General features: G+C 47.4%; 1 protein-coding gene across 1 annotated transcript in view; it reads left to right on the top strand.

Moving 5' to 3' along the window:
* Nucleotides 1-383: 383 nt before the first annotated feature.
* The window catches only part of snx7 (sorting nexin 7), a 96,512-nt gene continuing 74,408 nt past the window's right edge, over nucleotides 384-22,487 (top strand). The window contains exon 1 of the mRNA XM_068748191.1: nucleotides 384-1,190. Within this exon, the coding sequence (XP_068604292.1) occupies nucleotides 384-1,190 (807 nt within the window). The remainder of the gene's footprint in view (nucleotides 1,191-22,487) is intronic.

Here is a 22,487-nt window from a genome sequence, read left to right as displayed (position 1 = left end):
TGGCGGCGCGCTGTGGTGCAGCGGCTTCTCTAGCTCCCAGCCTTGGCTTTAGTATGAATGGTTTTGGCGTTAGTATGAATGAGTGTGTGGAGAAAAGTGAGTGTGAGCGGGTAAAGTACGGTGTATCTGAGCTTTTGAGCGTCAACGATGCTCAATCGACGACTATTCCACCAACTCTCAGAGCCACGCTTGGAAGGCTACAGCTCCTGAGGACATCGGGCTGGCGCAGCAGAGTTCAGCGGCCCAGAGGCAAGCGGAGACGGTGTGCCCGGAAGCAGAAGAGGGGCAAGCGGGGCGGCCTGCTAGCTAGGCTAAAGGCTAACCCGACTCGCCCGGCTGCTCCATCGCTCTTTCTGGCTAACGTTCGCTCGCTGGATAACAAGATGGACCTTCTGCGGCTGCGACTTAACACCTACAGAGAGATGCGGGATTGCTGCGTGCTTCTCCTGACGGAAACGTGGCTAAATAACAGCGTGCCGGACTCCGCCGTTCAGATCGACGGCCTGCTACTCTTCCGCGCGGATCGTAACCATCTGTCGGGGAAGACGCGAGGAGGAGGCCTCTGCGTCTATATCAACAGAGGTTGGTGCACGAACTGTTCCGTGGTTAGCAGCCACTGTTCTGAGGCGGTAGAACATTTAACGATCAGATGCCGGCCCCACTATCTGCCACGGGAGTTCACAGCCGTGTTCGTCGTAGCTGTTTACATCCCCCCGAGCGCTAATGCTAACGAGGCGCTACGTGAGCTACACGACAACATCGGCAAACAGCAACACAAGCACCCGGAGGCGCTCTACGTGGTTGCAGGTGACTTTAACCACGTCAACCTGACGGACATTTTGCCACGGTTCCACCAGCATGTCAACATTGCAACCCGGGGGAACAACACGCTTGACCGGGTGTATACGAACCGCAAGGACAGCTACAGGGCTACCCCACGTCCCCACCTCGGCCTCTCTGATCACATCTCCATCATGCTGGTCCCTTCCTATCGTCCTGTGTGCAGGTCCACTCGCCCAACACAGAAATCCACCACTGTGTGGCCCGGTGATGCTGCCTCCAAGCTGCAGGACTGCTTCGAGCGGACTGAATGGCAGATCTTCAGGGAAGCGGCAACATATGCTGGAGACATGGACCTGGAGGAGTACACATCATCTGTCCTGGGCTTCATCAGCAAATGCGTTGAGGATGTGACCACCACCAGAACAGTCACTATTCACCCCAACCAGAAACCATGGCTGAACGGTGAAGTTCGCTCTCTCCTGAAAGCCCGGGACTCAGCATTCAGGTCTGGCGATGCTCCAGCACTCAGAGCGGCGAGGAGAAGCTTGATATCGGGGGTAAAGAGGGCCAAAGCCTCCTATGCTCGGAGAATAGAGGGTCATTTTGCTTCCAACGACCCCCGGAGCATGTGGAAGGGCATCAGTACCATCACGGACTACAAAAAGAGAGTCATGGAGTGCCCCAGGGACCCGTCTCTTCCGGATGCCCTTAACACCTTCTACGCTCGCTTTGAGGCCTCCAACACGTCACCCTGCACAAAGCTCACGCTTCCACCAGGTGAGCTGCCCCTCAGTCTGGCTGCTGAGGATGTGATGAGGTCCCTGCGGAAGATCAACCCCCGCAAGGCTGCAGGCCCAGACAACATCCCGGGCCGGGTTCTGAGGGACTGTGCCGATCAGCTCTTCGAGGTGCTGACCGACATCTTCAACACCTCATTGTCCCAGGGCTCAGTGCCGACGTGTCTGAAGACAGCCACCATCATCCCTGTCCCCAAGACCTCCACAGTTTCATGCCTGAACGACTATCGGCCGGTTGCTCTGACTCCGATAGTCATGAAGTGCTTTGAGCGGCTTGTGATGGGGCACATTAAGGACAGCGTCGATGACAGCGTGGACCCCCATCAGTATGCGTACCGGAGGAACCGCTCCACCGACGATGCGATCGCTTCAGTGGTTCACGAGGCCCTGAGTCACCTGGAGACCAGAGATGCTTATGCCAGGCTGCTGTTTCTGGACTTCAGCTCGGCATTTAACACCATCATCCCGCAGACTCTGGTCAACAAACTGGTGACACTGGGGCTGAGCCCATCGATGTGCAACTGGGTTCTGGACTTCCTGACGAACAGGCCGCAGACTGTGAGAATCCGCAACATCTCCTCCGCCCCCATCATCCTCAACACCGGCTCCCCTCAAGGATGCGTTCTGAGCCCTCTGCTGTTCACCCTGCTGACGTATGACTGCAAAGCCAAGTACCCGAGCAGTCATATCGTCAAGTTCGCAGACGACACAGCAGTGGTGGGACGCATCCTCAACGACGACGAGTCGGAGTACATGCAGGAGGTGGAACATCTGGTGCGGTGGTGCAGAGATAATAACCTCTGCATCAATGTGAAGAAAACAAAGGAGATGATTGTGGATTACAGGAAAGGAGGCTACACCCCCCCTCCCCTCCACATCGGAGGAGCGGCTGTCGAGGTGGTCCAGAGCATCAGGTACCTGGGCGTGCACATCGCTAGCGACCTGACATGGAGGACTAACTCAGCCGCCTTAGTGAAGAAGGCCCACCAGCGCCTCTACTTTCTGAGGAGGCTGAGGCGAGCAGGTATGGGCTCCCCTGTCCTGGCGTCCTTCTACAGGTGTGCGGTGGAGAGTGTCCTCTCATCCTGCATCACGGTGTGGTACGGCAGCTGCTCTGCTGCAGACAGGAAGGCCCTGCAGCGGGTGGTTAAATCGGCCCAAAGGACTTCGGAGAGCAGCCTACCCACCGTGAGTGACATTTACAGCAGGAGGTGCAGGAAAAAGGCAACCTGCATCATGAAGGACCCCACCCACCCTGCACACGGACTATTTTCCCCCCTCCCATCTGGGAGGAGGCTGCGCAGCATCAGGGCCAGAACCACCAGGTTCAAAAACAGTTTCTTCCCTGATGCTGTGAGGGTTGTGAACAGTGGATAACTCGGAGGCCAAATTTTCTGCACTGCTTCCGTGTTGGACCCAAACGGGGATCGTGCAATCACTGTCACTTTGCCACTTGTCACTTTCTAATGTTGTGTATATATTTACTTTAAGTTGAATGAATGTGTGTTGTGTGCCTCGAGCTGGGACCTGAGTGCTGTTTTTCGTTCGTGCATGAGAGTGTATGAATGACATTAAAGATTTCTTGATTCTTGATTCTTGAATAACAACACGAATTGAAAAGGATAAATAGTGCATGCAGATAGATTATCCAGTTCTTTGCATTTAGTAATTGCACTTAATTTGCAACACATTGTTTTCCTTCACATTACAAATTGCACATGATGAGGTATATGTTGGTGAAGAAATTAGTGCTCAGGTTTCTATTGTTCTTGTTCCAGAAGCCGAATATACACTACGTTGATCAATGGTGGCGCAGGTGTTTGAGCGGGTCATCCTATGATAGAGTGGTTGGCGGTTTGATTCCTGGTTCTGGCACATGTGTACACTGTTGTTGTGTCTTTAGGCAAGACACTTTACCCACATTGCATGTGTGAATGTAGTGAGCGAGTGAATGTTGGTGGTGGTCAGGAGGGCCAATGGCGCAAATTGGCAGCCTTGCTCCTGTCAGTCTGGCCCGGGGCAGCTGTATCTACCCAAGGGCAGCTGTGTCTACAATGGTAGCTTCACCACCACCAAGTATGGAGAGAATGAATAATGTACAATGAAAAGCATCTTTGAATGTCTTTGAATGTCCAGACCTCATGGATCAGCTACAATGAGGAGCACATTGTACCAACGCACACCAGGGTGAGTTACGCTAACGACAAGCCCTGGTTCACGCCGAAGCTCAGCCAGATCAGACGTGAGAAAGAGGCAGCACGCAGGAGCGGAGACAGAGACAGCTACAAGGAGGTGAAGTACAGGTTTAGCAGGGAGCTGAAGAACGCTAAATCAGTATATTCACGCAGACTCCAGCAGCAGTTCTCTGCCAACGACCCTGCAGCAGTTTGGAGGGGGGGGGGGGGGGGGGGGCATTACCAACTACAAGTCAGCCCACAACATGGACGGAACTCCATCAAAGGTCTCAACAGACACTCCCCCCATCCAGGAGCAGGATGTGCAGACAGTTCATAAAGCTGAACCCCCGTAAAGCTGCGGGGCCGGACAATGTTTCCCCCCCACCCTGAAACATTGTGCCAGTGAGCTGACTCCTGTCTTCACAGACATCTTTAACTCCTCCCTGGAGTCCTGTCGTGTTCCAGCCTGCTTCAAGTCCTCCACCATTGTTCCTGTCCCCAAGAAGCCAAGGATCACAGGACTTAATGACTACAGACCGATAGCGCTGACATCTGTAGTCAGGAAGTCTTTTGAGCGCCTGGTTCTCCACCACCTGAAGACCCTAACCCCCCTCCTGGACCCGCTGCAGTTCACCTACCGAGCCAACAGGTCTCTGGACGACGCAGTCAATCTGGCCCTTCAATTCAATTCAATTCAATTCAGTTTTATTTCTATAGCGCCAGATCACAACAGGAAGTCATCTCAAGGCACTTTACAGGATTAGCAGGGAAAGACCTGCAGGGAAACACAGAACCCAACTTGACCCACAAGAGCAACGGAGGCAAGGAAAAACTTCCCTTTAATGGGCAGAAACCTTGGACAGAACCTAGGCTCATGGTGGACGGCCATCTGTCTGGCCGGCTGGGTTGAGAGAGAGAGAGAGAGAGAGAGAGAGAGAATGGCAGGTCGGAGACGAGTCAAGGAGATGGATAGGGAAGTGATAGCGAGACAGAGCAGGAGCAGACAAAAACTAAATGCTAATGCTAGCGATGTGGACATCAGCCCTTTGGCCACAGGTCCAGGTTCTGCAGCACCACGGACAGAAGGACCTGAAAGAGAGAGAGGGACAAACAGCGGGAGAGAGCGAACAAGACTACGGGGAATAGAGACATATTGCACACATATATTTATAACATAAATAATCAGATAAAGGGGGAGGAGCTCAGTGTGTCATGATGTTAAGCCACCAATGCTGCCTAATGACAGCAGATTGATTATACTGATTACTGCATTGATTAGTTATAAGCTTTGTTAAAAAGGAAAGTCTTTAATCTACTCTTGAACATAGAGATGGTGTCTGTCTCACGAACCAAAACGGGGAGCCGATTCCACAATAAAGGAGCTTGATAACTGAAAGCTCCGCCCCCCTGTCTGCTCTTGGAAATTTTTGGAACCACGAGCAGGCCAGCGTTTTGGGACCGCAGGGTCCTAGTGGGGCAATATGGGATAATCATCTCTGTAAGGTAAGGAGGGGCCTGGCCAGTGAGGGCTTTAAAAGTAAGTAGAGGGATTTTATATTCAATTCGTTCTCTAACAGGAAGCCAATGCAGAGATGCCAGAACAGGGGAAATGTGTTCTCTCAGTCTGGTTCCCGTCAAAACACGAGCTGCTGCATTCTGGATTAGCTGGAGATGTTTAATAGACTTTTTTGGGCAGCCGGACAGTAAGGAGTTGCAGTAGTCCAGCCCTTCACTTCATCCTGCAGCATCTGGACTCCCCAGGAACCTTCGCCAGGATCCTGTTTGTGGACTTCAGGTCTGCGTTCAACACCATCCTCCCAGAACTGCTCCAGGACAAGCTGCTCCAGCTCGACGTGCCCGACTCCCTCTGCAGGTTGATCACCAACTTCCTGACAAACGGGAGGCAGCATGTGCAAGTCCTGTGCACACGAGCTGAGTCCTGTCTTGCACCATATATTTAATAGATCTTTACTGTTACAAAAGGTGCCTCAAATCTGGAAGGATGCAGTTGTGGTCCCCATCCCAAAATCAAGCTGCCCTAAGACATTAAATGACTTTCGGCCGGTGGCTCTGACTTCAGTCGTAATGAAAACGTTTGAGAGACTGATCAGAAACGAGCTCTTAAAGCAGACGCAACAGGCTTTAGATCCCCTTCAGTTTGCTTATCGGCCACGCAGGGGAGTCGAGGATGGACCCGTTACCCTGCTGGGTATGCTTTTTAAACACCGGGACTCTAATGGGACGCGCGCTCGACTTCAACACAATCCAGCCCCACGTTCTGATTGGAAGGCTCCATGAACACTGATTTGAGTAATAATTTGCTGGGGTGGATTCTCCACGCTTTAGATAACAGAGAGAGGCACAAAGAGTCAGGGTGAACGGGAAACTGTCTGACCAAAAGTGCTTGTCCACCGGTTAAACACAAGGGTGTGTGTTGTCCCCGTTATTGTATATTTTATATACAAACATGTGTCAAAGTAAACACGGCAAGAGGAATATGCTGATGACTCAGTCATGGTGATGAGAGCAGCCACGGTCCAGCCGTTGATGGTTTCGTCCTCTGGTGTGAGGACTCTTTCCTGCAGCTAAAACTAAAGACCTGTTGATAGACTTTAGGAGGACACCTCACCAGCGGGACGCTACCCTCATTAATGGTCATGTCATTGAGCAGGTACAATCATACAAGATCTTTTCAGGGGGCAGAAACGGAGATAGTCATCACGACTCCCTCCGGGTCAATCCCCCACCCCCTTTTTTGTCCACCTACGTTGTACACATTATGTGTCTTTTTAATTTTAATTTATTGTTATTTTGCATCTGTGAAGTAATTTATTTGTATTTCATTTGTATTGTTAAATGTCAATCAAGTGGAACCAAGACCGCAAGGGCTTTTTTGAAATGCTCCTCTTCGACAGGATGTTTGACTGTACTTGTACTGTAATACATGCTACTGTGTGACTGTATTTGTACTGTATTACATGCTACTGTGTGACTGTATTTGTATTGTAATACATGCGACTGTGTGACTGTACTTGTACTGTAATACATGCTACTGTGTGACTGTACTTGTATTGTAATACATGCTACTGTTTGACTGTACTTGTACTGTAATACATGCTACTGTGTGACTGTATTTGTATTGTAATACATGCTACTGTTTGACTGTACTTGTACTGTATTACATGCTACTGTGTGACTGTATTTGTACTGTATTACATGCTACTGTGTGACTGTACTTGTATTGTAATACATGCTACTGTGTGACTGTACTTGTACTGTAATACATGCTACTGTTTGACTGTACTTGTACTGTAATACATGCTACTGTGTGACTGTACTTGTATTGTAATACATGCTACTGTTTGACTGTACTTGTACTGTAATACATGCTACTGTTTGACTGTACTTGTACTCTAACATTCTAATAAATATATTCATCATCATCACCTTGGAACCATCATTGATAGCAGTGAGCAAGAGGGGTCAGCAGCGACAGCTTGAGGAAGCTGATTGAACTATCATGACGGTGTTTTATCACTCCTTTATTAATCTATCATGACGGTGTTTTATCACTCCTTTACTGAATGATCATGATGGTGTTTTATCACTCCTTTACTGAACTATCATGACGGTGTTTTATCACTCCTTTATTAATCTATCATGACGGTGTTTTATCACTCCTTTACTGAATGATCATGATGGTGTTTTATCACTCCTTTACTGAACTATCATGACGGTGTTTTATCACTCCTTTACTGAACTATCATGTCGGTGTTTTATCACTCCTTTACTGAACTATCATGACTGTGTTTTATCACTCCTTTACTGAACTATCATGACGGTGTTTTATCACTCCTTTACTGAACTATCATGACGGTGTTTTATCACTCCTTTATTAATCTATCATGACGGTGTTTTATCACTCCTTTATTAATCTATCATGACGGTGTTTTATCACTCCTTTACTGAACTATCATGACGGTGTTTTATCACTCCTTTATTAATCTATCATGACTGTGTTTTATCACTCCTTTACTGAACTATCATGACGGTGTTTTATCACTCCTTTATTAATCTATCATGACGGTGTTTTATCACTCCTTTACTGAACTATCATGACGGTGTTTTATCACTCCTTTACTGAACTATCATGATGGTGTTTTATCACTCCTTTACTGAACTATCATGACGGTGTTTTATCACTCCTTTACTGAACTATCATGATGGTGTTTTATCACTCCTTTACTGAACTATCATGTCGGTGTTTTATCACTCCTTTACTGAACTATCATGACGGTGTTTTATCACTCCTTTATTAATCTATCATGACTGTGTTTTATCACTCCTTTATGGAACTATCGTGACAGTGTTTTATCACTCCTTTACTGAACTATCATGACGGTGTTTTATCACTCCTTTATTAAACTATCATGTCGGTGTTTTATCACTCCTTTACTGAACTATCATGACGGTGTTTTATCACTCCTTTATTAATCTATCGTGACTGTGTTTTATCACTCCTTTACTGAACTATCATGACGGTGTTTTATCACTCCTTTATTAATCTATCATGACGGTGTTTTATCACTCCTTTACTGAACTATCATGACGGTGTTTTATCACTCCTTTACTGAACTATCATGACGGTGTTTTATCACTCCTTTACTGAACTATCATGACGGTGTTTTATCACTCCTTTATTGAACTATCGTGACAGTGTTTTATCACTCCTTTACTGAACTATCATGACGGTGTTTTATCACTCCTTTATTAATCTATCATGACGGTGTTTTATCACTCCTTTACTGAACTATCATGACGGTGTTTTATCACTCCTTTACTGAACTATCATGACGGTGTTTTATCACTCCTTTACTGAACTATCATGACGGTGTTTTATCACTCCTTTATTGAACTATCGTGACAGTGTTTTATCACTCCTTTACTGAACTATCATGACGGTGTTTTATCACTCCTTTATGAAACTATCATGTCGGTGTTTTATCACTCCTTTACTGAACTATCATGACGGTGTTTTATCACTCCTTTATTAATCTATCATGACTGTGTTTTATCACTCCTTTACTGAACTATCATGACGGTGTTTTATCACTCCTTTATTGAACTATCGTGACAGTGTTTTATCACTCCTTTACTGAACTATCATGACGGTGTTTTATCACTCCTTTATTAAACTATCATGTCGGTGTTTTATCACTCCTTTACTGAACTATCATGACTGTGTTTTATCACTCCTTTACTGAACTATCATGACGGTGTTTTATCACTCCTTTATTAAACTATCATGACTGTGTTTTATCACTCCTTTACTGAACTATCATGACTGTGTTTTATCACTCCTTTACTGAACTATCATGTCGGTGTTTTATCACTCCTTTACTGAACTATCATGACTGTGTTTTATCACTCCTTTACTGAACTATCATGTCGGTGTTTTATCACTCCTTTATTAAACTATCATGTCGGTGTTTTATCACTCCTTTACTGAACTATCATGACGGTGTTTTATCACTCCTTTACTGAACTATCATGACGGTGTTTTATCACTCCTTTATTAATCTATCATGACGGTGTTTTATCACTCCTTTATTAAACTATCATGAAAATATTTCATCATTCCTTTACTGAACTATCATGACGATGTTTTATCACTCCATCGAACTATCATGAAGGTGTTTTATCATTCCTTCATCTATTATTGTCATTACTGTTTCATGTTGCACGACTTCACTGAGGAAAATTCCTAGTCCGTGAATCCTCATTGACAATAAACTGATTCTGATTCAGACATACTGTATATTTGTAATCAACAATGAATGAATACACAAATACACACAAGATCAGCTCTAATTTGTGCATGTTAGAACAGTTTCAATGTGGCACCACCAAGAAAAATACTGTATTTAAAGAAACGAATAGACAGTGGCGCAGTGGTTGAGAGGGTCGTCCTGTGACCGAAAGGTTGGAGGTTAGATCCCCGGCTCGGGCGCGTGTGTACGCTGTCGTTGTGTCCTTAGGCAAGACACTTCACCCGCACTGCCCGGGCGCATGCGCACGCTGCGACCAGCAGCAGCCAAAGTGCCCTTCAAGGGGCAGATTAATAAAGTATTGTATTGCATTGTACAAATGCAAAAGTAGTGGGAAAAAAGCAACATAACCTTTAGCTCCAGCTGTCAGAAACAAAGCTCTGGTGAAGTTCTGCTGAATGGCAATCACATTGCGTCTCTCTCTCTCTCTCTCTCCTTCTCTCTCACACATACACAAACACACACAGAAAATGCAAGGCTCTGGTAGCTCCAGAGACATTTTCATCCCCTCATCTTTCTCCCATGACCAGCAGCTCTAGTGCTTAGCAAATGTCAACAGAAAATAATGCACACACAGAAGCAATCTTATTTGTTCAAGAATCGCTCGAGGTCACTGCAATTCAGTCGGGCAATGTAGAGGAAGAAGAGTCACAATACAGTATTGTAAAAGCCTACGATTCTCTCTCTCTCTTTACCATTTTCTCTCTATTTACAGTAATTTTGTCCTCATTATAATGGGAATAAATATTCTCCTAGTGTTTTCTAGCAATCCTGATCTGGCCTGGGTTTGTTTTTTGTTGTGACATCCTCTGTATTTTCATCGTAATAAACACTTCCATTTTGATGAGTGTAATCCCCTGCATTATACATCACCATTCTGTCGCAGATAGCTAATCAACTATCATTGATAGTTGATTAGCATTCTCTCTGTTATTATTGCAGCACACGAGGTACCACAGAAGAAAGGCTGAATTCAATCAAGAAACACACGACCGAAGGGCTTTCATTTGAACGATTGCCTTTCTTTGCTTCCTTTCTTTGTTACAGGGTTATGTTCTCTTCATACAAAACCACTTCTCAATGTTCCTATTGTTTTGTCTTGTCTAGTATTTGATAATGTTTTCTACATTTTCAAAATCCAACCCTATAAACATTAACGATCTTAGTTTGAATTCTGAAACTGATGTCATAAAAATAACTAGGACAAAAGCTTCAGAATCAATCGGAATCGGAATACTTTATTGATTGCAGTGGGAAATAAGGCACAAGCGCACAAACAGACTGTGATGCACCTGTATAAGAGGATAGGGTGCAATTACAAGTACATTTAGCACATATTAAACAAACAAAGATTGGAATGACAATGCTGCACTGGAATCGTGCAGGGATTTTATTCCACAACAATAAGGACCAAGATGGTGGCGCATGAACAACACAAGACTCAGCGTGTTGTTCAGGGTTTTTTTCCTGCTCCTGACTGGACTATTCATTGAGAATAACACTGCTTTAATAACTCTTGGACACTGGGATACATAACTCAGACAATTTTATCGCCAATCTCCAACTCATCCCGGAGATCTTCAGGACACCGCACTCTTCCCGGCTGGCCGGGAACCACTCTTGTTCCCGGCTGGCCGGGAAGAGTGGACAAACCAAGACTGCATCACCAGCAAGGTTAGAATAGTTATTATAGTTTAATTAAATAGTTAGTTTTGAATTTCTTTTCTCTAATTCAGTTAGTTTTAGTTAGTTTTTAGAGAGGATTTGCTAGTTTTTATTACTTTAATTTAGTTTTTATTAGTTTGAGTTTTTCATACTTTTGGTTATTTGCTAAGCTATGCTGTGGCTGTGGCTCAGTTGGTAGGGTGGGCTGTCCAGTGATCAGGTGGTTCAAATCCCAGCTCTGACTGTCTGCATGTCGAAGTGTCCTTGGGCAATACACTGAACCCCGAATTGCTCCCAGTGGCAGCACCTTGCATGGCAGCAGTCGCCCACTGGAGTGTGAATGTGAGGCCTCATGTAAAGCACTTTGCGCGGAGGAGCGCTATATAAGTGCAGTCCATTTACCATTTACAATCTCGGACCAGAGTTTAGCCCAGGGGTGGGTAAACTTTTTGACTCGCGGGCCCGGACCAAGAACAGATGGATGGAGTATTTGTGTGAGCTAATATAAATGACACATGAAAGCTATTGCATTAAAGCAGTGCTTCTCAATTATTTTCTGTCGCGCCCCCCCTAGGAAGAAAAATACATTTCGCCCCCCCCCCCCCCCCCGAAAAAAAAAACACTCTTGTATCCTTATTAACATACAAAGAAATATAGATCAACTTACAACAAAGACTAACTTTATTACCACTTTTTTTAGTCTGCAACGGAAAATGAGGAAGCCAGGTCTCCCACCGTAGATTGTTTACGACCGCTCTTCTTCTGCTAATCCTCCCTGCGCGCACTCTGACAATCAGGGCGCCACTGCCAACTACTGGAGTGGATGTGCAATTACACTTTACTCTCATAAGGCAAAAAAACATTTTCTCCGCGGTCACAGGCGCCCCCCCTGACATCGCAGGGGGGGGGCGCTGATTGTTTCAGTATTATAGAATGAAACCAACGATCAAAACCTATTTTCAGAACTAAACATTTGTTGGCGAAATAAAATTATACAGTACAGTAAACGTTTTCCTACTAATAAATATGATAGCTTTTAGCTTTTAAAAACTAATTAAATTTTAATGATCAACCTACGAGGTTGAACACATGAGAAATGATTAATAGCGACTCGCGCGTATTTCACAGTTCCTCCAACCGCGCCTCTTTGTCCTTGCGCCGCTTTAAAGCTTTTGTGCGGATGTTGTTGGTATCCAGCATTATGTTGTGTTTCCTGCAGTCACTGATCCACAAAGCTAAAGCAGCCTCCGTCCTTACGATGTTCTTGTTGCGGGAAGTTACAACCCTTCCTGCTTCCTTGTTAAAACATATTGCTGCTGTCGCCCTTATGTTATCTTCCTCCTTTTTTATGTAACGAACCGAAGACTCGTTCATTCCGTAATGCCGCCCTACAGCCGTAACTTTTACCTTCCTTTAGCATGTCCAGAAGTACAGCTTTTTGTGCGATGGTTAGCGTCTTCCTCTGCCTTTTGGATGCAACTACAGGTGTCTTTGTCGGCGCAGAACGTTTTGTCGGCATTGTGGGTCTTGCAAATACTGTACAGTACAGGACAGTATACAGTACAGTACTCTACTTCAAAGTAACGCTGCTGATGTCAATTTGGCTAGTTGAGCGCATTCTGTACTGTACAGGAAACACAAGAAGATTGATTGACAGTGGCACAGTAGTCCTTTAGCCAATCAGGATGCAGAACACGTTCAATGTGAATTCATGCAAAAAAAGAAAAGTGCAAAATTGCATTAAAAAACTTCACGAAGCAGCGAGGTCGTGGAAGCATATTATATCGAGGGACTACTGTATTTATAATGAAGCCCAATATTAGATATGAAATCATGACATGACAATAACGATGATGTCAGTGTGACAATTATACATTTCAAGTTTTCAAGCTAGCCGCCCCCAGTGTGTGGAAGCTCCAGTCGGTGCAGGTTAAGCAGAGCCTCCAGGTGGATGATACAAACATGGAGGATGCTGTTCATCCTCTCTTGCTCCAACCATCCACACAGAGGGTCATCTTTCTCGCAGCCTTTAATATCGTTATTCCGTCGTGCAGCACCGGCTGATTTGAATTTTGGCTCCAGTGAGAAGCTAAACTTGTTGAAGGCCATCGAGTCACACAGTCTCGTAGACAAGCCCGTCTCAATAAACATATTAACGGGTGCATCTTCCCACTTGTGGTGTTCCTGCATGTTTACTGACCAGCAGCTCTTCGGTTGTCGGTGAAAGCAGTCCGTTATTGTTCTCTCCTTTGCGGTGCTAACTGCTAGCCGGGGGGCTACTGAGAGAAGTACTCACAGTTAGCTTTTTTGTTTCTCTCCGTCGTAATAAACAAATCCCAGATGAGGCTCTAGCGCTTCCTCCCAACTTTCGTCGCCAGTGACGTCACCAACCCAACTCTCAACGAGCCATGACGCCAGCTTACGTAAAACTCCTCGAGCAAAATAAATCGATTTCAAAATTGATAAAGACGAAAACGAAGGGATTAGTGTTTTTTTCTTTTGTACATAGATTTTATTGAATTTTTGTTACAGAACATAAACAATAACAAGCACTCTGTAATCACAAATATATCAAAATACAAAGAAATATACACCACCATCCAAAATAAGTCAAACTTTATTCAACTTATTCTCAAGATGAAACTCGCCCGGTGTCCCCTCCCTGTCTTGGTGAACGTGTGTTCTCCTTCTGTCGTCCAACGCTCCCACGCAGCTCGCAGTTTAACGCTGAACGGTTGGAGTTCTTTGGTTAATCCACCGGGGATGACGATAAGATCCAAGTGAGTTTGCTTCACTTCGGTTTAGACCAGTGTTTTGCAACCTGTGTTGAAGGACAGCATCGGTACGTATCCCTCCGTGAGGCTCCTGATCATAATACTATGTTGAAGGACAGCATCGGTACGTATCCCTCCGCGAGGCTCCTGACTATAATACTATGTTGAAGGACAGCATCGGTACGTATCCCTCCGTGAGGCTCCTGATCATAATACTATGTTGAAGGACAGCATCGGTACGTATCCCTCCGTGAGGCTCCTGATCATAATACTATGTTGAAGGACAGCATCGGTACGTATCCCTCCGCGAGGCTCCTGACTATAATACTATGTTGAAGGACAGCATCGGTACGTATCCCTCCGTGAGGCTCCTGACCATAATACTATGTTGAAGGACAGCACCGGTACGTATCACTCCGTGAGGCTCCTGACTATAATACTATGTTGAAGGACAGCACCGGTACGTATCCCTCCGTGAGGCTCCTGAATATAATACTATGTTGAAGGACAGCATCGGTACGTATCCCTCCGCGAGGCTCCTGACTATAATACTATGTTGAAGGACAGCACCGGTACGTATCACTCCGTGAGGCTCCTGACTATTATACTATGTTGAAGGACAGCACCGGTACGTATCACTCCGTGAGGCTCCTGACTATAATACTATGTTGAAGGACAGCACCGGTACGTATCACTCCGTGAGGCTCCTGACTATAATACTATGTTGAAGGACAGCACCGGTACGTATCACTCCGTGAGGCTCCTGACTATAATACTATGTTGAAGGACAGCACCGGTACGTATCCCTCCGCGAGGCTCCTGACTATAATATTATGTTGAAGGACAGCACCGGTACGTATCACTCCGTGAGGCTCCTGACTATAATACTATGTTGAAGGACAGCACCGGTACGTATCACTCCGTGAGGCTCCTAGGCTCCTGACTATAATACTATGTTGAAGGACAGCATCGGTACGTAGCACACGTACTGGGAGGTATTCAAAGAGGATGCAGATTTTGAGGAGTACACGTCATCTGTGCTTTCCTATGTTCACTTCTGCACTGATGCTGTCCTTCCCACAAAGACGATCACGGTTTTTCCGAACCAGAAACCGTGGGTGGACAGCACGGTGCGGCTTCTGCTCAGAGCCCGGGATGCAGCCTACAGAGCAGGAGACCGGCTGGCCTATAGCAGGGCACGGAGTGAGCTAAAAAGAGGCATCAAGCAGGCAAAGCACAGATACAAGCAGCGCATTGAGGAGCACTTTGAGAACAAGAACCCACGTGACATGTGGAAAGGCATCAGGGCTGTGACGGACTACAAACGCAGGGACCAGCACGCCAGCCACGGCTCCACCCTGCCCGACACCCTGAACAGATTCTTCTCACGCTTCGACTCTCCGAGCAGCAGAAGGTCTGTGGATCTGCCCCAGCCTGAGGTGCAGCATCAGCCGCTCGTCCTGCAGCTGCACCAGGTTTCCTCAGCCTGAGGAGGATCAACACCAACAAGGCTGCGGGGCCAGATGGCGTGTCAGGACGGACACTGAAGTTGTGTGCTGACCAACTGGCAGGGGTTTTCCTGGACTTTTCAACCTGTCCCTGCAGCTGTCCACCGTCCCTGCCTGCCTTAAGTCCTCCATCATTGTGCCGGTACCCAATAAATCATCCATCTCCTGCCTCAACGATTACCGCCCTGTTGCTCTGACTCCGGTGGAGATGAAGTGCTTCGAGAGGATCCTCCTTAAACACATCAAGGACGCCGTCCCTGCTGGCTTGGACAGTCTGCAGTTCACCTACAGGGGGAACCGCTCCACGGAGGACGCCGTCTCGCTGACACTGCACTCGGCCCTGACTCACCTGGAGCAGCCCAACACCTACGTCAGGATGCTGTTTGTGGACTTCAGTTCAGCTTTTAACACCGTCCCACCGGACATGCTGGCTCTGAAGCTCCACAGCCTGGGACTGTCTCCACCGCTCTGCTCCTGGGTCAGGGACTTCCTCAGCAACCGGCCCCAGGTGGTGAGGATAGGAGACACCACATCCTCCCCTTTGATCCTGAACACTGGGATGTCCCAGGGCTGTGTTCTCAGCCCTGCTCTCTTCACCCACGACTGCTCTGCCATCCACTCCACAAACCTGGTTGTGAAGTTTGCGGACGACACCACTGTGGTGGGTCACATCTCCAACAACGATGAGACCCACTACAGAGAGGAGGTCCAGAACCTGATGATGTGGTGCTCGATTAACAGCCTTGTTCTGAATACCAGCAAGACCAAGGAGGTCATAGTGGACTACAGGAGGTCCAGGAAGACTGAACACGCCCCCCTGTGCATACGAGGGGAAGCAGTTGAGCGTGTAGAGAACATTAAATTCCTGGGCATCCACATCTCCTCTGACCTCTCCTGGACACTCAACACCAGACACCTGGTGAAGAAGGCCCAGCAACGGCTCTTCTTCCTCAGGAAGCTGAAGCGGGCTGGACTCTCCTCTGTGCTGCTTGAAGACTTTTACCGGGTCACGATAGAGAGCATCCTGTGTCTCAGTGCGACCGTGTGGTACGGCAGCTGCACGGCGCAGGACAGGAAGGACCTATCCCGCGTGGTGAGGACAGCTCAGGGGATTGTGGGTCACCGTCTGCCTGATTTGGACTCTGTTTACACCTCCAGAGTCCAGAGGAGGGCCAGACGCATCGCCACAGACCCCACCCACCCGGGCCACAAACTGTTTGTCAGAATCAGAATCAGAATCAGAAGTGGTTTATTGCCATTGTCAGTGAGGGTTCACAGACTAGGAATGTTTCTCGGTGAAGTCGTGCTACATCTAACATTAAGGACAAAATACAAAGACCATACAAGTACAGACATCAACAGCAGCCGGAGTGGTTACACAGATGTGTACTAGCAGCAGTAAACTAGCGTCATCACGCAGTGTAAATGGAAAAGTGCAAGTTGTATTCAGGAGTCCGGGACAGAATTATTAAGTGTTCATTAGTCGTACGGCTGAGGGAAAGAAGCTGGTCTTGTGGCGGGAGGTTCTGGTCCGGATGGACCGTAGCCTCCTGCCTGAGGGGAGAGGGTCAAAGAGTCCATGTCCAGGGTGGGAAGGGTCGGCTGTGATCCGACCTGCATGCCTCCGAGTCCTGGAAACATGCAGGTCCTGGAGCAATGGCAGCTTGCAGCCAATCACCTTCTCCGCAGCACGTACAATGTGCTGCACTCTGTGTCTGTCCCTGGTGGTGGCGCCAGCGTACCACACGGTGATGGAGGAGGTGAGGACGGACTCCACGATGGAGGTGTAGAACTGCACCAACATCTGGGTCGGCAGCTTGAGTTTCCTCAGCTGCTGCAGGAAGTACATCCTCTGCTGAGCCTTCTTGATGAGGGAGCTGATGGTCGTCTCCCACTTGAGGTCCCGGGTGATGGTGGTGCCCAGGAAGCGGAAAGAGTCCACGATGGAGATGGGGGTAGGGGAGTATGTGAGGGAGAGGGGGGACGGTGGGGCTGTGACTTTCCTGAAGTCGACAATCATCTCCACTGTTTTCTGGCTGTTCAGCTCCAGGTTGTTGCTGCTACACCAGGACACCAGCCGGTCCACCTCCCTCCTGTAGGCCGACTCATCACCGTCCGAGATGAGCCCGATGAGGGTGGTGTCGTCCGCAAACTTAATCAGTTTGACGGACTGAAGGCTGGAGGTGCAGCAGTTGGTGTACAGGGAGAAGAGCCAGGGGGAAAGTACACAGCCCTGGGGGGATCCGGTGCTGATAGTCAGGGTGTCCGAGACCGTAGACCCCAGCCGCACATGCTGCCTCCGCTCCGTCAGGAAGTCGGTGATCCACCAGCAGAGGGAGTCGGGCACGTTGAGCTGGAGCAGCTTGTCCTGGAGCAGTCCCGGGAGGATGGTGTTGAACGCAGAGCTGAAGTCCACAAACAGGATCCTGGCGTAGGTTCCTGGTCCAGATGCTGCAGGATGAAGTGGAGGACCAGACTGACTGTGTCGTCTACAGACCTGTTGGCTCGGTAGGCGAACTGCAGCGGGTCCAGGAGGGGGGCGGTGAGGGTCTTCAGGTGGTGGAGAACCAGGCGCTCAAAAGACTTCATGACTACAGATGTCAGCGCTATCGGTCTGTAGTCATTAAGTCCTGTGATCCTTGGCTTCTTGGGGACAGGAACAATGGTGGAGGACTTGAACACTGGAACATGACAGGACTCCAGGGAGGTGTTAAAGATGTCTGTGAAGACAGGAGTCAGCTCACTGGCACAATGTTTCAGGGTGGGGGGGGGAAACATTGTCCGGCCCCGCAGCTTTACGGGGGTTCAGCTTTGTGAACTGTCTGTGCACATCCTGCTCCTGGATGCAGAGGACAGTGGGGGTGTCTATGGAGGCATTTGGCGGTTTGCCCTCCATGTTGTGGGTGGAGGAGGGGGTGACTGGAGGGGTGTGGGGGGCTGGTTGGTCAAAGCGGCAGTAGTGCATGTTTAAGCGCTGGGCAAGCGGCAGGTCGTTCAGAGCTCGGGGGGCTTTGGGCTTGTAGTTGGTAATGCCCCCCCCCCCCTCCAAACTGCTGCAGGGTCGTTGGCAGAGAACTGCTGCTGGAGTCTGCGTGAATATACTGATTTAGCGTTCTTCAGCTCCCTGCTAAACCTGTACTTCACCTCCTTGTAGCTGTCTCTGTCTCCGCTCCTGCGTGCTGCCTCTTTCTCACGTCTGATCTGGCTGAGCTTCGGCGTGAACCAGGGCTTGTCGTTAGCGTAACTCACCCTGGTGCGCGTTGGTACAATGCGCTCCTCATTGTAGCTGATCCATGAGGTCACCGTGTCCGTGTACTCGTCCAGGTTATCCGTAGCAGCCCTAAATATTGTCCCGCCCCCATCAGGGAAGCGGTTCAGGACAATAAGAAGCAGCACAGCGAGGCTCAGGAACAGCTTCTTCCCCCGAGCTGTGAAAGCAGTCGTTCCCTCGTAGCGATCTGGGACGCTTTATGCCTGCCCTGTTGCTGCTGTTGCTATTCTGCACTACTGCCTGATTCACACTCTCTCTGTGTGTATATATATATTGTTTCTTAAGAGAGAGAATTTAGTTTTTGATTTGATTATGTTATGATGTGTGCCTTAAGCCATGGGCCTTCACACAATTTTATTATGCTCGCATAATGATAATAAAGTATCTTGAATCTTGAATCTTCTTCTTATCTAACCTCTTTTCCTGTGTATATACTTCTGCACTTCCTGGATCCACCAGCAGGTCCTTCCAGAAGACACACCCAGTCCTCTCCTACCTGTCTCCCTGATCACCTGAGCTGTTGTATTCCAGTCTTCTGGAAGCCTCTCTTGTCCACCGAAAGCCTGTCTCACCTCTTCCCTGAAAGACACACAACACTCTTCATTCTTCAGCTTCCACCACTTTGTCCTCTGCTTTGTCCTCAATCTTCAAACTCATCAGTCTGACACTCAGTGCTCCTCTAGAACACTCTGCACCAACTTGAAGGAATTCAAGATAACTTCTCCTCCATTCCTCTTTCCTCTCCTCCATTATAAACAACTTGAATCCTGCTCCTGAGCTTCTAGCCTTGCTTCTTTCCACCTGGTCTCCTGGACACACTCCTGCTTACAAATAAACCAAGACAACAGTTTAAAGTACCGCCTGCTTGGTGGATGTTACACCCCACAAAACAAAACGTGTCCAGTCATAATGAATGGAAATGAACTTGTTACCCAATTTAGAAGATGATGTTGTAGTATTATCATTTGGTGCCACTATGGATACCCAGTAATAAGCACCCCTGAACACTCACATTATATTGCACAGACCATTCCTTATTGACAATGAACATGATCTGGGATTGGAATGGTTAATTCGGCCCTTTAGCAGTGTTGAGCGCTGCTCGCCTGGCTTGCTGGGGAGCATCATTTATGCTAAGAGGGCCTGCAGAGACTTAAAAAAACCCCAATATCATTAGCATAATGCTTCATCTACATACCAACTATAAGACACACACGTATGGATGCACATCTAACACGTGGTATAATATGGGAGGTGATTCGGGAACAACTTGACTGGTTGCACACTTACATGGACCCATCTAGGGATTTGTGCACGTTGCTAACTTGGCAACATACCATCCACTAATACAATACAATGACCATTAAAATGCCTACAGACATCCACCCACGCATTAACAGCCTGTGTGAGAAGAGCAGGCCGTGGTGGGTGTTGGACGAGGGCTCAGTCCGGCTCATTGTGTGATACCAGTATTGCTGTGGGTCCTTTTAATGAGCTCTAATGACAGTCCAGAAGGATTCTAATTAATCTGCGCACACACTAAAGGTCTGTCTCGTCCTCTGTTTCTACCCACCCGCTCATCTTTTTCCTCTCCTCATCTCATCGTGTCTCCTTGCAGACTGTCTCTAGCTTTTAAGATCCTCTTTCCTTTTTTGCTGTCTCCCTTCCCTCCAATTCAATTCAATCCAATTCAGTTTTATTTCTACAGCACCAGATCATAACAGGAAGTCATCTCAAGGCACTTTACAGGATTAGCAGGGAAACACAGAACCCAACTTGACCCACAAGAGCAAGAACTTTGGAGACGAAGCCAAGGAAAAACTTCCCTTTAACAGGCAGACACCTTGGACAGAACCTAGGCTCATGGTGGACGGCCATCTGTCTGACCGGCTGGGTTGATAGAGAGAGAGAGAGAGAGAATGGTAGATCGGAGGATAGTCAAAAACAAGGAGATGGATAGAGAAGCGATAGCAAGACAGAGCAGGAGTAGTCTGAAAGAATGCAGTCCGGGTTATTTGTTTAACATGTTGCTGAAATGACAGTGTAGAATCGAGGAGGACGCCAAGAGTGAGGGTGGTATTGTCAAAATTCAGGCCAAACTGTTGGGTGGATTGTGTGATGTTTTTGGAACCAATGATGATTATGTCTGTTTTGTCACTGTTCAGTTTGAGGAAGTTTTGTTTCATCCAAGTTTTGATGTCGGTTAAGCAGCTGGTGACTGTGGAGTGGACCTTGGAGTCTATGGAGTTAGTGGAAATGTAGAGTTGTATGTCATCAGCATAACAGTGGAAAAGGAGGGAATGACGACGGATAATGTTGCCAAGCGGGAGGATGAAGAGGAGAGGACCAAGCACTGAACCTTGGGGGACACCTTGTAATAGTGGGGCTGTAGAGGAGGAGCAGTGATTGATGTGAATAAACTGTTGTCGGTTTGTGAGGTAGGACTGAAGCCAGGACAGAGCGGAGCCGGTGATGTTGAGGGTAGTCTTGAGGCGGGACAGGAGGATGGAATGGCTGATGGTGTCCAATGCTGCGGTGAGGTCCAGAAGGATTCAGGTGTGACTGGGGGTCATGTATTTTGGTGACAGAGGTCAGTATTGCATTTTGTGTTGCTGATCGATGGTGTCTTCATCCTCCTCTGCTGTTCAGAGGTGGTTTCTCCAGTTTGACAAAAATGGCTTTGTTAACTCCTCTCTCAAACCACCTCTCTTCCCTGGCTGACACCTGGACATTACTGTGCTCAAAGGAGTGTCCTGTGTCTTTTACCTGTCTTCCCTGGCTAACACCTGGACATTAATGTCCTCAAAGGAGTGTCCTGTGTCTTTCAGGTGCAGGTGGACTGCCTGTCTCTCCTGTGTTGAGCCGTACGCTTGTGGAGCGGTTGTGTGGTCTCCCCGATGTTCAGGTCGCTGCGAAGTGACCAATGCAATATTTTAGAGAAAGCAGTTTCCAGTCAGCTGTGTGAGTTTTTACAAAACAATAATTTGGGTGAAATTTCCAATGAGGATTGAGAGTTCATCGTAGCACAGAGACAGCACGAATGAAAGTCACAGATTGCCTTTAGATGACCTTGAGTAACGGACTTGTCTCTGTGCTGATCTTACGTGGTCCTAGTCCAGCATCAGATTCTGTCATAGAATCTAACATTCAGTTTTTAACTGGTTTAGGTCGTATTTATCCGATCGCGCTCAGTTTGTACGAGTTTATAATGAATCGTCCACAGACTGAACATTTAGATATGGACTCAACAGAGTTTGGTGCTTTTACCCTAATTTATTCACTATTTATATGATTGCCTTAGGCCTGAGGGAATATTAGTAGCAAACACTGTGTAACTGTCCAAACAATAAATCAACCACTTAGCTCGGCTTCAAACTTCCTGCTAAATCAAACGTTCTGATTCTTGGCCCGAAACATCTCAGAAATGTTGTCAATTCTAGACTAAGTCACCGTGTACACTAGTCCATATATGTGTTACTTCCAGGCTGGATTACTGCAGTTCATCACTGACAGACAGGTGGATGGATTTCTGCCACTAAAAACGAAGGTTTCTGACAACCCAGAGTGAAGACTTTTGAAAACTCCGTTTGCGTCTGGATGCCTGTGTTAGATTTCTCCTTTTTCCCCGGTGCTTTTAGGTTTAGAAACGTCACTGCCAGGCCACAAAAACCACTGTGACCTCAC

The sequence above is a fragment of the Brachionichthys hirsutus genome, chromosome 14, assembly GCF_040956055.1.
Source record: "Brachionichthys hirsutus isolate HB-005 chromosome 14, CSIRO-AGI_Bhir_v1, whole genome shotgun sequence".
NCBI lineage: Eukaryota > Metazoa > Chordata > Actinopteri > Lophiiformes > Brachionichthyidae > Brachionichthys > Brachionichthys hirsutus.
Note: the sequence above shows the minus strand (reverse complement) of the source record. Positions and strands in the feature narration are given on the sequence as shown.